Source organism: Barbus barbus, assembly GCF_936440315.1.
Source record: "Barbus barbus genome assembly, chromosome: 17".
NCBI lineage: Eukaryota > Metazoa > Chordata > Actinopteri > Cypriniformes > Cyprinidae > Barbus > Barbus barbus.
In genome coordinates, this window is record NC_136745.1 from 917,189 (window position 1) to 933,214 (window position 16,026).

Consider the following 16,026-nt stretch of genomic DNA (forward strand, 5'->3'; position numbering starts at 1 on the left):
CGCCGGAGATCCAGCACGGTGCCGGAGAACTTTAAAGTGAAGAACAAAAGTGAAAGTGAAGTGACATACAGCTAAGTATGGTAACCCATCCAGCGTGCACACACACAGCAGTGAACACACACACACACATACACACACAGCAGTGGACACACACACACACACACACACACACACACACACACACACACACACACACACACACACACACACACTCAGTAGTGAACACACACCCGGAGCAGTGGGCATTTATGCTGCGGCGCCCGGGGAGCAGTTGGGGGTTCGGTGTCTTGCTCAAGGGCACCTCAGTCGTGGTATTGAGGGTGGAGAGAGCGCTGGACATTCACTCCCCCCACCTACAATCCCTGCTGGACCTGAGACTCGAACCCGCAACCTTTGGATTACGAGTCCGACTCTAATCATTAGGCCACGACTTGCAGAGCAAGTGTTGTAAAAAAAAAGTATTCTATAAACTTTCATCAAAGACAATTTATTTCTATAGAATAAGGTGTACTGATGAACTGAGCACAGTAAGACCAGAAATTAATTTTGTTGAAAAAAAAAAAAATAATTGAATAAGATTCTAAATAAATGTTTAGAAACATTACAAATGCACAATTATTCACAAGAATGTGTCAAGACTAGCAAAACAAAGCATTAGCTTTACATGAACTACCAAAAGAAACTAAATCATGGATTTAAATGCTTAAAAATAATGTCAAGACAGCACATCATTAACACAAAAGCAGTCTGATGTTCAATATATTTCCCATCTCATCCACGTCATACTTTGATTTAATTCTGTTAAGTCATACTTCACCTTATATATTTACGCCGGACTCATCCACGCGGTGGTCTTATAAATGCTGTAACCAATACAAACTTTATTTAGACATTTTGCAACTAAATAACATTGTTCGAATTGTACATTTGCAATAAAACAAAGCTTACATTTATAAAGAAAGCTTAAATAACACGTATGCAAGGTTAATAATGTTATCAGGATGTTACAGTTGATACTCATCAGGATGCAAACCAATGGGATGCAAACACATTCTGACCTAAACAAAACACGCAAGACAATGATTGTGTGTAGCTTTTACACTAAAACATATTCCCCTCACTTCCACAGATTATATAAATATAATCACTATAAAAATGATGAAATATTACTTTCTCTGATTTGCCAAGGAGAGCACAAGTGATATTCTGTAATATTAGGTCAATGAATGTGTTTAAAGGTATTGTGTACTACTAGATTTTCAGATGAAATTATGTCAAAAAGTTCCAAAACAATTTCATGAGATTTCAGATGAAAGTAGAGACACAACGGAGGCGATGCCTTCAGCTGTCAGTGTTCCCTCTATGCCTGAGCTCAACATGGACTTCCACAAACAGCGATTAATAATAACTTATGCATATATTATGAACAAATGATCCGGGAAGATGTCAGTGTAAAGCATGATGAAACACAAACGCTCTTCTCTGTCCTCTCAAAGCTGGTGTTGTTTGAGGTGTTGTGCTTTAATGCAGACGTCCAGCACATATTTAACTGCGCTGTTATAGAAAGGTGTCTTCTGGGTAAGAGCAGGATGTATTTGTCTTTCTACAGAATCATTGGTACCAAGTATGTTTTAAACTTTGTATCACATACGATTAGGGTTTGTCTAGTGAAGAGTGTTTAATAACACAGTCAAACCAAACGTTCTTCAGACAACAGATATTTTTACTAGTGGGTGCAGGCAGGGCCGCATCAAGACCACACTGGGCCCCGGGGCCATGACTTACCGCAGGGCCCATCACAATAATTATATATAGCTTTAAATAGGATTTTTATCCTATCAACATTTTTGATGCACTGAAATTTCATAATTCTTGTTACTAATTAAAATATCACAAAAAATAATACTAGCCTAAATAAAAGCAAGCTTAATGAAGACGAGTAAACAGTCACGAATGACAAGAGAACAGATACATAAATCAACTTGGAAAAACTTAAAGCACTGAATCAAAAACATTATATTGTATAAAGTTAATGTAGAAATAGACTGAATAAATTCAATATAGATTAGTTCTTCTTTAACACAAGTGATTCTCTTTCTGATGTTGGATTCACATTATTGACACAAATGGCCACAGCAGCTATATTAGGCTGCTTTCGAGGAAGAGTTCACCTAAAAATGAAAATGAAGTTTCTTAACCTGTATGAGTTTCCTTCTGCTGTTGAACGCAAAAGAATATATTGGGAACAATACTGGTAACCAAAAAGCTGCTGCATGACTTTCATGTATTAAAAAAATTAAACAAATATAAATACATACACTATTGAGTCAAGGGGACCAGAAACCTGCTGGTTATGAACATTGTTCACCTCATCATAAAAGAAGATATTTTGAAGAAAGACATTCATACAGGTTCAGAACAACTCGAGGCTGAGTAAATGACAGTATTTCCATTTTTGGGTGATCTATCCCTTTAAGATCCCATCATACAGTTCCAGGAATACACCGCCTACTACACCACACAGGCTTTATCTTTAACTATCAGGTTCATGTAAGACACAAATGACTGTTTATGAGGATACTCACAAGGACGGCCATGTTGCCACATAACTGTGTATCTGAACATTTGAGCTCAAGGAGTGGAAAAGAACAGAAGATTAGGCAGGTGTTTTACGAGCAGGTTTCAGGCTGTAACGCGTACATTTGCCAAAATTAACTCTGCCCCGCTTCTTAATGTCCCTGAACAGTTACATTTGTTTTTAAACCACAATGTTTAAAATGAGTTTAAATGATAAGCTTCATGACGCACAAAACGATTGACATTTCTACCGGATTATTGCTGAACCCAAAAGTGAATATAGGCCTCTAGAGTTTGTTCAAACAAGCAATATACCTCCATCAAGTTAATAATCAAACTAATCTAAAACCTGTGGCGACGATGGCGCGGTGTTTATCTGCTCATGTGTCAGGTCCACTCCATCATCAGCGCTCGTTAAACACCCTGATAGCTGGGAATGTTACTGACTAACTCCTGTTTTTCCCTCTCCACTCATTTTCCCTCTATACTCTCACTTTTTTTGTCCTTTAGAATAGTTGACATGTTTGCTTCTCGAAGATTGTTCTTTGCCTGACCATTTCCAGATTACGCCAGAGCGAAGTGAAGAGAGGCGAGTGTGGACACAGCGGTCTCCTGATACACAGCTCGTTCAAAAGCAAAATATAAAATAAATGCATTTGATTGGTAAAACAAATTCATGTCGTTCGGCGCTACCAACGACCAATCAATCTACTCAACAGCCAATCACAGGCCTCCTCCTGGCTGCAGCCCTGCCTGGCCCGATGGTTAATGCAGCCCTGGGTGCAGGACACTATTGCTCATTTCTGTACGTGAGGATAGCAAAAAGCAAACTGTGACATATTATACCCAAACATTCTTCATACATTGGACTAGCAGTAACATTTGGGATCAAAAATGATCTGGACACTTTGAGCTGATCATGTTTCGCAGAAGTGTTTTTCTTTAATTGCTAATGTGATGTTTTTCCACACAGACTGAACAGAATGAAGCATTGCTTGGTGATTGGTTGAGCTAAATTGGTTTTATCTAATTGTGTCTTAAATACCTATAAAACCCAATTCATTACATACCTTTATATAAAGATAAATTAGTTCTGACAGTTTAACTCCGTTCTTCTCATATTTTATTACCATTTTCTAAACTACAGCAAATAAACTGATATAATGTGAGAAATGTTGAAGGTGTCTGAATAAATTGTGGTTTGACTGTTTTTTGCTGTTGTGAAACGTCACTGGCATTGTGTTCCCCGTGTGTATGATGTCCAAACACTATTAGTGTTTTTGCTGTATGTTAGTCTAGATGTATTTGAATGCTTGGTTCATGGGGTCAGTGTATCGTGACAGAGGTCACCGGTGACTATCAGTGCTCTGAGGCTCCACTGCTACAATCAAACCTGCTGTGTGTGTGTGATGCTGAGGGTGACGGGTCCGGCGTAGAGGGAACACTGAAGGGTTCACTCGGGTCACATCAGCACGTCCAGGTCGTCGCAGCGGTCCTCCTCCTCCGTGACTCTGAGAGACAGCACCTCCTCGTTCAGGAACAGGCCGCTGAGTCTCTCCTTACGAGCCTGTCTCTGCTCCTTCAGCTGACGCTTACGCAGGGCCTTCTGCTGCAGCTTCCTCTGCTTGGAGCGTTTCTGCAAAACACCACACAACAATCAGTCCAACTTAAACTAGTTCTCTCAAAAGTCTTCTCAACTTTCTCAAGATGCTGCCGCCCATTCACATGCATCAGACAGACTCACAGAGATCGACTGAAGTAACGGACTCGAGCCATTCCAGCGTTAGCGTAGCCATAAGACCCCTTTAATAATGCATCATCAATATTTTTGAAATAGAAAGCAATCATATTCCTTTTAGATGTTTAAATACACTCAGTTAATGCACAAGTGAACTTGAGCGCGCTAGTCAGTCATCCCTCATCGCGGTCACTTCTGGTTACTCATCTCAGGAGCTTTCTTCTGAATGCGTTTCATAATCTTAATGATGACTTCTTGTCATTGTGGTGGGAATTTTTGGTGGAGAATGAAATGTTTTCTTTAGAAGAGTGGTGAATGCAAGTGACAGAAAGGTCATACTGTTGTGTATAAAATGCCTTAAAGTTTTCCCAGTGTGTTATCTCTAGTGTGTTTATTTTGTGTGGTAAATATAGTCTCTGGCTCATTCACATGTAATTAAGGTCATGATGAAACCGAAGTAGCATCTGTTCATTTTACCAGAAGATCGAGTTATGGCATTTTGGTTTAAATGTAACAAGGTTTCTGTTTAAAAAAAAAAAAAAAAAGTAATGCGGTTAAAAAAAAATACCAAAAACAAGGTGAATTTTCTTTTCTTGCCAACTTAAGAGATAAACATTAGTCGGCTTTGTTCTTTAAAGAGAGTAAGCAGTTATTAAAAATCTCAACGAAAGAGTATAACTGGTTGTCGAAACCTGAAGTTAATCAGCAGTCATTTATGCAAGCATCTTGAGGAATATAGAGTATGGTCTTCATTTGAATCAGTAATGCAGTCCCATGCGAAGGACTGTTCCTGACAGGAAGGAAGAAACTCATCAGGATGCAAACCAATGGGATGTAAATATTCAAACAGGAGAGTTGCTGTAAATTCAGTTCGTTTTCTCTTGTTAACTATATGCAAATATCTAAATTAGGGATGCACCGAAATAAATTCTTGGCCGAAGCTGAACAAAATTAAACACGAACACGTTTTTTCGCATGTTTTCCCCATCTATTTTTCCTTTTTGTTTTGTTTTTTACAATTGCATAAATTAAATAGCCAAAATGTGCTTTTTACATTTTTTTCCTGCTTTTCAAATAAAAAATTACAAAACAACAATTTAAAATATTTACTTGACACCAAACATTTTTTAACATTCTAGCAGACAATTTAACAAGTTAGTAAAATAATATTTTTTGGCCATTTTTGAGACCCCTTCTTGAATCAGGCATGTATGTTTTACTGCACAAATAAATGCAGCCTTGCTGAGCAGAAGACACTTCTTTTAAAACATTAGAATATATTACAAATCCCAATGTGAACACTATGTGTGAATATAATAAATGTATAGAGCTGTCGTAGGATAATTATTATTTTCATTATTATTGTCTTTTATTTTATTCTACAGAACAACAGTAAAATTACAATTATAACATTTATGAATGTTGATGGAGTTGATGTTTTTCCTCAGCTTTTATTTTGGCAGAAGCCCGCAGGAAGATCTTAGTGCTTCTTTTTGTTGACAACAGATTTATAAATTATTCTCATTATGAATTTGGGAAGATGTTAGTTGCACGCCTTTTAAAAACGTTACCGAGCAAATGACGAGTAACAGTGTTTTAGTGCAGATTTCTCTCGCGGTTTGGACTCTGAACCCTGGAACTCGTGCAGCGCTGTTTGAAGACATGCAATCTGTGTGTATTAGAAAACATAACATTCTGCAGTTTATTTACTAATCGTTTGAGGCCATTTTGGGATTTCAGTCATCATACAGTAACCAGAAACAACAACCTCTTCCTCTTCTCATCCAGACATGAGATGCAGCGCTAAACAGTCTCTTGCTGTCGGGGCTTTTAATGATTTTCTCTGACAGTATTAAATGCTTCTACACTGCAGAGTGTTTGCTGCATTAGTGCACGCCTCTATTTGATTGTGTCATGTCATTGTTCAGTACAATGTACTCTGTCTTTTCACTAATTCAGCTGAACACCGAAAGGTTTTTTTTTGCCATTTTCAACCGAACAATTTCGGTTGCCGAATATTCGGTGCATCCCTAATCTAAATCTTAAATATAAATATCTGAACACACAGGTAAATATCAGTCCTAAATAAAAATAAACTTTGCTGAAGGTTAGTGTTGTACTGGCTCATCAGCGGCTGGCTGTGTGTTTGCGAGGAGCACCTTGGAGTCTCGTATCCTCTCTGCAGCGGAGGCCAGGTTCCCGTCGCTGTGAGCGCGGCTGATGCTGGATGCTGTGGAGGCGCTGCTGCTGCTGACGCTGCTCACCATGCTGGCGTCACTGCTGCTGTGAGCGCTCACGCTGCTCGCCATGCTCCTCTTCACGCTGCGCTGCTGCCGTGGGCCGTGCTCACGGATGTAGCTCCGCACCTGCAGCAACCGGACACACCACATCAATCTCAACACTGGAAAACAACACCGCTTCCGCCCTGATTCCAGTCGACACTAGCTGCCAAAGCTCACCCATTTCACAGAAAATCACACGATGTGCACAGACTCTGATTCCATGTCTGATATTTCATGTTTCTTTGTGATTCCATGTTTGATGTTTCTTTGTGAGTTTGTTTTGTGTTGAGATCGATCTCAAACACTAGTAGTGTGTGAGCCCAGTTCTTCTCTGTTAACCAGAGTGTAATGCCTTGTGCTTTAAAGGGGTCATCAGATGCCCGTTTTCCACACATTGACATGATTCTTTAGGGTCTTAATGAAAAGTCTGTAACATACTTTGGGTAAAATTTCTCAATGGTAGTGTAAAACACCACCCTATTTACCCTGTCAAAATCAGCTCTGCACACAGCAAGCGGTTTTGTTGCATGGCTCTTTAAATGCTAATGAGCTCTGCTGACCCCGCCCCTCTCTTCTGTGGAGTGACGAGCCATTCACATCACAAGAATCTGAGAACGGCTTGATTTGAGAAAGGGGTTATTTTGAGGATTTAAAAAAAAAAAAACACTGAGTGGACTTTCATCATTATAGGGTGGATGCGTACACACACTACCAACACACATTTATGTGCAAACAACATGTAAAAGGGAATTTAGCATTCGATGACCCCTTCAGAATGTGTTTAGATTTTAAAAAGTCGTGTACGGATGAGTGCTGTTTGTTTGCAGCAGGTGTTGAGGGACTTCTTCAGAAAGCTGAGTGTAATTAATCACCTGTTTGAGTTTTTCATCGGTGAGGCAGTTCAGCTCGATGATGAACTCGCTGTCTGTCGGCAGAATCTGTGCACTCGGGTCGATTATCTTTATGATGTCAAGCTGCTCCCGAAGTCCCATCTCGGTGCTCACTTTTCGACTCAAATATTCAATATATTCCACCTGAAAACAAAAATAATCAAAGTGAGCTCACACAGACATTAAAAGACACTTCACTGCAAAGAACCAAAATAAGCAAACGCAGTGAGACTGCTGCCTTTCTTTTCATTATAGATTAGATGTTGACCATCAAGCTGTGACAGCGTCACGGAGTAAACTGAGAGGAGTGAATGTCTCTGACCTGTTCGTCGTTGGTCATGGCGCTCCAGGGCAGCTCGTCCAGGTTTCGGTGTGGTTTGGTTTTTTTCTTGGAGGCGAGGCAGGGTGAGCTGGGCACGCTGGGAATGATGTCTGACAGCACATCGCTGCCGCTGGCTAGATCACTGCCGGGTAACTGCGATACAGATTAACCGTATTAAACATTATTATCATGATTATAGTGACCAAAATCATTAGCAGTATTATCACGGTGTGGTTAAAATGTGCTGGAAATTTTCAAAAAGTAAAGACATAAATTGTTTCACCAGGTTTTATATTTAAAATCAACAACCAACAAGTAAAATGACTTTGTTTGCATAAACACAAACTATTACATACCAATGATGTTCGGATTTTTAAATGACAACAAGACTGATGACAGTTTATCTAATAACACGTACGAAATGCTCAAATAAAACTTTGAACAGGTGAGGTTTACTATTTTATGACACATTTCAGCCTTTAAAGCACTGCAACAGAACTGTGTGCGTCTTGTGGAAGAACATTGCAGCCGGATCTACTTCTCTCTGTTGATGTCTATGACGAATCACGCAGGTACTGGGCTACTCCGCAGCGGTACCTACCAGAACCAGTCTAAAATAGTCCCAATATAAACACTTATTATCGGTGTACCGTACTGAGTCAGGACAAGCCAAAAACACGGTTTGGAAAATGGATTCATGGTGTACTCGCTTATTATATAAATTGTGTACATTTTGAACACAAAAAAAAAAAAAAAAGTTACGGACTGCAGCTTTAAATAAAGAAAAGTGTTAAGACAAGATGATAATTGATTAATAAATGATTATATGTATTTTATCTGCTCCATAAATAACTCTAGATAGCTTCTCAATAGTTTAAATGAGTATAATCCACAAACGCTTGTTTTTCATCAACCGGTCATAAATTAGAGCAGGGCATGTCGATCCGGTCTGTGTTTAGTCCAGACAGAAGCTGCACACAGACTGAATGTGAATATGAGTCTCTGTAGATCCTCTCTCTGACAGCAGGTGGTGCTGATGGAGCAGCAGAATTACAGCTGTTTCCCGTAAAGAACACTACTTTATTAGGTATTACATGGAGCGAAGATGAAAACAAAATGCCTTCGAATCTTTACAGGTACATTCATACAATTAATTCATTCATATTTGTATAATTCCCTTAGCACTCGTTTTCACACAAAACTAAACTACTCCGTGTGTTCTACTGTTCCTGAAAACTCTGCTTTATGCTGGACAGTATTTATCCTCAGTTATTTTAATATGGTTTCAATAATAATTAATATGAAATGGTAATACTAACCGTGGGGAATTTTACCATGATTTATCATCAAACTGATAATGGTTCCACTCCTAATCTACAGTCTATCACACAGCTTTAGCTCAGCCAGCCGCTCACCTGCCACTCGAACTCGCTGTCGGACCAGTCCCAGTATGTGCTGATGGAGGAGGACACGTCGCTGCACACGCTGCCCTCGGGGAACAGGTCGAAGGAGGCCAGCTCCTGCTCGTCCAGCAGCGAGTAGCAGTCGTCCTGATCGCACACAGACACGGAGGAGAAGAGCTCCTCGCTGCACTCCGAGCTGGCCACGCTGGTGCCACACGAGGTCAGGTTCCACCTGTGAACAGCACACAGATCACTGTCCAGCAGCCCAGCTCACCCTCGCCAAGAGCTCACAGATCACCGCGTGCATGCTCTACATGTGACCCGGGCCGGCAGAATGAGTGTGAATGTGACCGGGATCAGTTTGAGCAACGGGCAAAAAAAAAAACCCGCAAAAAAAAAAAAAAGGAGATTTTTGCTCGAATTTGAGATGTTCACAAAAATGAGTTCATTAAGCCCTCATCTAGCGATCCCAGATCTCCAAATAGTAATTAAACATCAAAAAGTATCTTTTTTTGTACATATTTTTTGTTTTGGGAGGAGTACCTTCTCTCCGCTCGTTTCTCGCACTGATTCTCATCCGAAGTGCACAGAATGCGCTCCATACACAGATTCACAGCAGCCTAAATATATTTAAGTACTCACACAACCATAATCTGCTATATCTTAAGTGAACGTTTGGGGAAAATCATCAGATGTGTAACATTATATTTAGATCCATGCATTACACCATGTCTTAATATGCAGGTTGTGTGTCTCTGATATTAATCAAACAATAAAAGAAAAGAGAGAATCCCTCATTGCTTGATTGAACTGCTTTTGTAGATTTAATGAACACACTTAAGTGATTTTTACACTTTACTATTTGTTTTTCTTACTTGAATGCTTATGATTAGAGGTAAAATGAAAAAGTAGGTAATAGACTCGTTTCTCTCTTATATTGGTTTATTTTTTTGCATTGGTGATTTTGCTTTGGAACCTTCAGAAAACTATTCAGTTTTTCTCTAAACTGACTCCAACCTCAAACAGGTGTAGCTCAGTCATTTTTCGGCCGATTCGAAGCCTCAGCCCGTGGCTGGGTCACTGACCTGCTGCTGTGGAAGCGGTGAAGTGGATCTGTCCGGTGACACGAGGACAGCTGACAGCCGAAGTCACTGACGTCCAGCGTGGCATCTTCACTGAAGTTCCCTCGCTGAGACAGCAGCGGAAACGGCTCTTCAGGAGCCAGGAACTTCTCGTAGACGTCCTCAGACATCTGGAAGCTGCACCACAACAGACCGCTCATCAGAATGACCCCCGCAGTGTCTCTCTTTTATAAACTGTGGTAAAAGGTGTTATGGCACGTGTGATTCAAACACAAAGCATCTAAAGCAGTTAGTAAATGGAGTTTCATTCTCTCCAATCCTGAAATCAGCCTGCAATCTTAAAAAATTATCATTTGATCAGACTTGTTATTCTTTATGACAATGACTTTTGTTCATTTTAAACTTCTAAGGTTTTGCCATTCAACAAAAAGACTATTAAATAACAGCAAACATGATTTATCCCTGTTTGCATCTGGACCGTATCATTACACATGGTTAAAGACAGTAAATGTACTTGCATCAACTGGAAAACTAATACGTACCCCATTGGGCTGCTAATTAATACATTTAAACAGTGCAATATTTGATGTGGATGTTGTATACAGGACAAAATGATTGACAAGCAGCCCAATGATGATTATAGACAATAGATTATAGACGGTAATTGTTTCTCAGGGGGACGTAAGTGATTTTCTCCATATTCAGGGGGTAGTTGGTGATTTAATTGCCGCCCGAATGCAGCACGTCTGTGTTTTTCTCTCACCGCCCCTGTAAAAATCCCCGGCCGAATTACCTACTTTGACAAACACCAAGGTCGTATGATAATTTAATTGCCGTCCAAATCCACATCTCTGAGTTTACGAGAAGAAATCGATTCAAAATTCAGCGTTTAAACCCTTTTTGAACACTCCCGAACACCGTACGTCTGTTGTACTTCGGTGTAATTTGCATACATATTTATTTCTGAAATGCTGGAAAGTATTGAAAAGAACAATACTTCATAACTGCTCCACCACAGGAGTGAGAGCAGAAAGAGAAGAAAAGCACGTAAACATTAGAAATGGATCTTTATTATGGCAGCGGCAGGTATGCAGTACAATTTTAAAATGTGTATTATAAACAGATATATCGCGCATAATTATATACAACTAAAGTGCATATTTTACTATTGTTAAACAGGAGATTTAAACAATCAAATAATAAAAAGGATTATACATTATAAAATTAGTTTGGAATAATAAGAATATATTTTACATAAGTATTTTAAAATACATTTTACACAATAAGAATAAATTTGTAAATAAAATAAATTTTATTTACAGCACACAATCATGTGACTGGCCCCGTGAGCATCACAGAACTTGCTCCTCCTCTCTGTCAATAAATCTCCATCTGAATCCATGAGTTTGATCACTGAGGTGATATGTTAATTCATTTTTACAGACGTCCATCTGAGAAACAATTACCGTCCGAATCGGGCTAAAGATGACAAGCCACTGAGCTGGAAGTTATACTATTATGAATTTAACTAACTAATAATATATATATATATATATATATATATATATATATATATATATATATATATATATATATATATATATATATATGTGTGTGTCCCTGGAGCACAAAAGCAGTCATGAGTAACACAGGTATATTTGTAGCAATAGCCAACAATACATTGTATGGATCAAAATTATACATTTCTCTTTTATGACAAAAATCATTAGGATATTAAATAAAGATCATGTTCTGTGAAGATATTTAGTAAATTTCCAACGTTATATCAAAACTTAATTTGATTAGTAATATGCAAACTTAATTTGAACAACTTTAAAGGAGATTTTCTCAATATTTAGATTTTTTTGCTCCCTCAGATTCCAGATTTTCTAATAGTTGCATCTCAGCCAAATATTGTCCTATCATAACAAACCATACATCAATGGAAAGATGATTTATTCAGCTTCAGATGATGTATAAATCTCAATTTTGAAAAAAATGACCCTTATGACTGGTTTTGTTCTCCAGGGTCACAAACATACAATGACCAAATGACACACACACACACACACACCTGTATTGTGTTATGGCTCATACACACACAAGCCTGTATTGTGTTATAGCTGATACACATACACACACACACGCCTGTATTGTGTTGTAGCTGAAACACACACACACTCACACACCTGTATTGTGTTATAGCTGATACATACACACACACATACACACACGCACGTATTGTGTTGTAGCTGAAACACACACACACACCTGTATTGTGTTATAGCTGAAACACACACACACACCTGTATTGTGTTATAGCTGAAACACACACACACCTGTATTGTGTTATAGCTGAAACACACACACACACACGCACGCCTGTATTGTGTTATAGCTGATACACACACACACACACACACACACCTGTATTGTGTTATAGCTGAAACACACACACACACACACACACACACCTGTATTGTGTTGTAGCTGACACACACACACACGCGCGCGCGCCTGTATTGTGTTATAGCTGAAACACACACACACACACACACCTGTATTGTGTTATAGCTGAAACACACACACACACACCTGTATTGTGTTATAGCTGAAACACACACACACACACACACGCGCCTGTATTGTGTTGTAGCTGATAAATAGATGCTGATCCGCATGTAAACAGACTCCAGGCCTAGCTCTCATTCACAGACTCTAATCATCTGTTAGAGCTAAAGATCATCACTACATTCTCTGCTGAACAATCAGTAACGTGTCGTTCATTTAGTCGGACTATAAAGAGTAACGTTACACATATTTGTTGTGTTTCTTCATTATGTTATGATCGGATCTGATGATAGCAGAGATTAGCCTCCTCCGTAAACTCGCTGCTAACGGCTCTCTGAGCGAGATAAACACTGATCAAGCATCACATTAGTGTCTATATTTCACACATACCTGTGTCTGATGTGCTTCAGGAGTTTAGTGTCTGGTGTGTTTCAGGAGTTTATAAAGAGCAGCTCAAACATCGGCTCTCCCTCGATCCTCTTCCGCTGCTGACGTCACGACGTCTCCTCTTCTTCTGTGGTTTAGTGGCGAGGCGCGTCGCGTGCTGCCGGGCTGAAAAAATATACATATCACTTTTAGTGTCTGTTTACATTGGATTGATCTGAATAACTTTAATGTACTTGAATTGTGCACCAAACACTAAGAATATATATCTATCGGACCAGGACTCTTATCAGGGACACAAACACCTGATCGGGACATCCATAATACTTTCTATTCTTCACTATATAATGTTTTATTTTATGCATGTATGATTTATACTGCATTTATCCTCATTCTTCCAGAAGTCATAAGGCACCTTCCCCCAGAAATACTGTCTCAAGAAGATAGTGATCAGTGGCTCAACCATAAACTCCAGCAGAGAAAGATGAAAGGGAAGTGGTTGTGCTCTGCATTTAACCCATCCATCGTGCACACACACAGCAGTGAACACACACACACACACACAGTAGTGAACACACACACACACAGCAGTGAACACACACACACACACAGCAGTGAACACACACACACAGCAGTGAACACACACACAGCAGTGAACACACACACACAGCAGTGAACACACACACACACACACAGCAGTGAACACACACACACACAGCAGTGAACACACACACACACACAGCAGTGAACACACACACACAGCAGTGAACACACACACACACACACAGCAGTGAACACACACACACACAGCAGTGAACACACACACACACACAGCAGTGAACACACACACACAGCAGTGAACACACACACAGCAGTGAACACACACACACAGCAGTGAACACACACACACACACACAGCAGTGAACACACACACACACAGCAGTGAACACACACACACACACAGCAGTGAACACACACACACAGCAGTGAACACACACACAGCAGTGAACACACACACACAGCAGTGAACACACACACACACACAGCAGTGAACACACACACACACACAGCAGTGAACACACACACACAGCAGTGAACACACACACACACACACACAGCAGTGAACACACACACACACACACAGTAGTGAACATACACACACACACAGCAGTGAACACACACACACACAGCAGTGAACACACACACACACACAGCAGTGAACACACACACACACACAGCAGTGAACACACACACACACACAGTAGTGAACATACACACACACACAGCAGTGAACACACACACACACAGCAGTGAACACACACACACACAGCAGTGAACACACACACACACACACACACAGCAGTGAACACACACACAGTAGTGAACATACACACACACACAGCAGTGAACACACACACAGCAGTGAACACACACACACACAGCAGTGAACACACACACACACAGCAGTGAACACACACACACACACAGCAGTGAACACACACACACACAGCAGTGAACACACACACACACACAGCAGTGAAAACACACACACACACACAGCAGTGAACACACACACACAGCAGTGAACACACACACACACACACAGCAGTGAACACACACACACAGCAGTGAACACACACACACAGCAGTGAACACACACACACACAGCAGTGAACACACACACACACACAGCAGTGAACACACACACACACACAGCAGTGAACACACACACACACAGCAGTGAACACACACACACACAGCAGTGAACACACACACACAGCAGTGAACACACACACACAGCAGTGAACACACACACACACAGCAGTGAACACACACACACAGCAGTGAACACACACACACACAGCAGTGAACACACACACACCGTGAACACACACACACACACACACAGCAGTGAACACACACACACACCGTGAACACACACACACACAGCAGTGAACACACACACACCGTGAACACACACCCGGAGCAGTGGGCAGCCATTTATGCTGCGGCGCCCGGGGAGCAGTTGGGGGTTCGGTGTCTTGCTCAAGGGCACCTCAGTCGTGGTATTGAGGGTGGAGAGAGCGCTGGACATTCACTCCCCCCACCTACAATCCCTGCCGGCCCGAGACTCAAACCCACAACCTTCGGATTACGAGTCCGACTCGCTAACCATTAGGCCACGACTGCTAAAGAGAGAATACTCACACACTGACATGAGACTCAACATCAGACATGGATTATTGGAATAAAGTGACTTTCACAAAAACAGCTTCATCATTTCTGAATGTCTTTTAATGCATGGAAGCTTATTAAATGTAAATAGATAATATTACCAGAAAGACTCTATATAGATCACATTTTCTTTACACATCTTAATTTTGGGTTTCTAAATGATAATTTTTAATAAGTTTTGATGACCTTTGCCCTCACATGGAGTTCAAAGTGACATACCCTTACGGAAAGAAAATATATTTTACTATATATGAATGGTCAGTATATTAAAGAATTCTCAGTATGTTGGTAATTATATAGAATAATACATTGTGCTAATATATTACAATATACTGAATAATACATCAGGAATTGGCGCTTTCCATATATTGGGGAATATATGTCAACATATATGGTGCTCATATAGTCACATTTATGTATTACCAATATATGACCACAATTCAAGGTATATATTTATTTTAATTAGTGCTGTCAAACGATTAATTGTGATTAATTGCATCCAAAATAAAAGTTTTTGTTTACATAATATATGTGTGTGTACT

General features: G+C 40.1%; 1 protein-coding gene across 2 annotated transcripts; it reads right to left on the minus strand.

The window, feature by feature from the left end:
• Positions 1–468: 468 nt before the first annotated feature.
• Positions 469–13,383, minus strand: LOC306883555 (protein FAM199X). Of its 2 annotated transcripts, none has more exons than XM_079438892.1 (7): positions 13,256–13,383; positions 10,298–10,471; positions 9,225–9,444; positions 7,810–7,962; positions 7,470–7,631; positions 6,475–6,681; positions 469–4,213 (listed from the first exon to the last, which is right to left on the minus strand). In XM_079438892.1, exons 2-7 carry the CDS (start codon positions 10,462–10,464, stop codon positions 4,040–4,042), a joined length of 1,083 nt encoding a protein of 360 aa, XP_079295018.1. In that variant the 5' UTR covers positions 10,465–10,471; positions 13,256–13,383; the 3' UTR covers positions 469–4,039. The 2 variants fall into 2 exon arrangements, with proteins under 2 accessions (XP_079295018.1, XP_079295019.1); XM_079438893.1 differs by having other exon boundaries at positions 470–4,213; positions 10,298–10,528; positions 13,256–13,380.
• Positions 13,384–16,026: the final 2,643 nt, after the last annotated feature.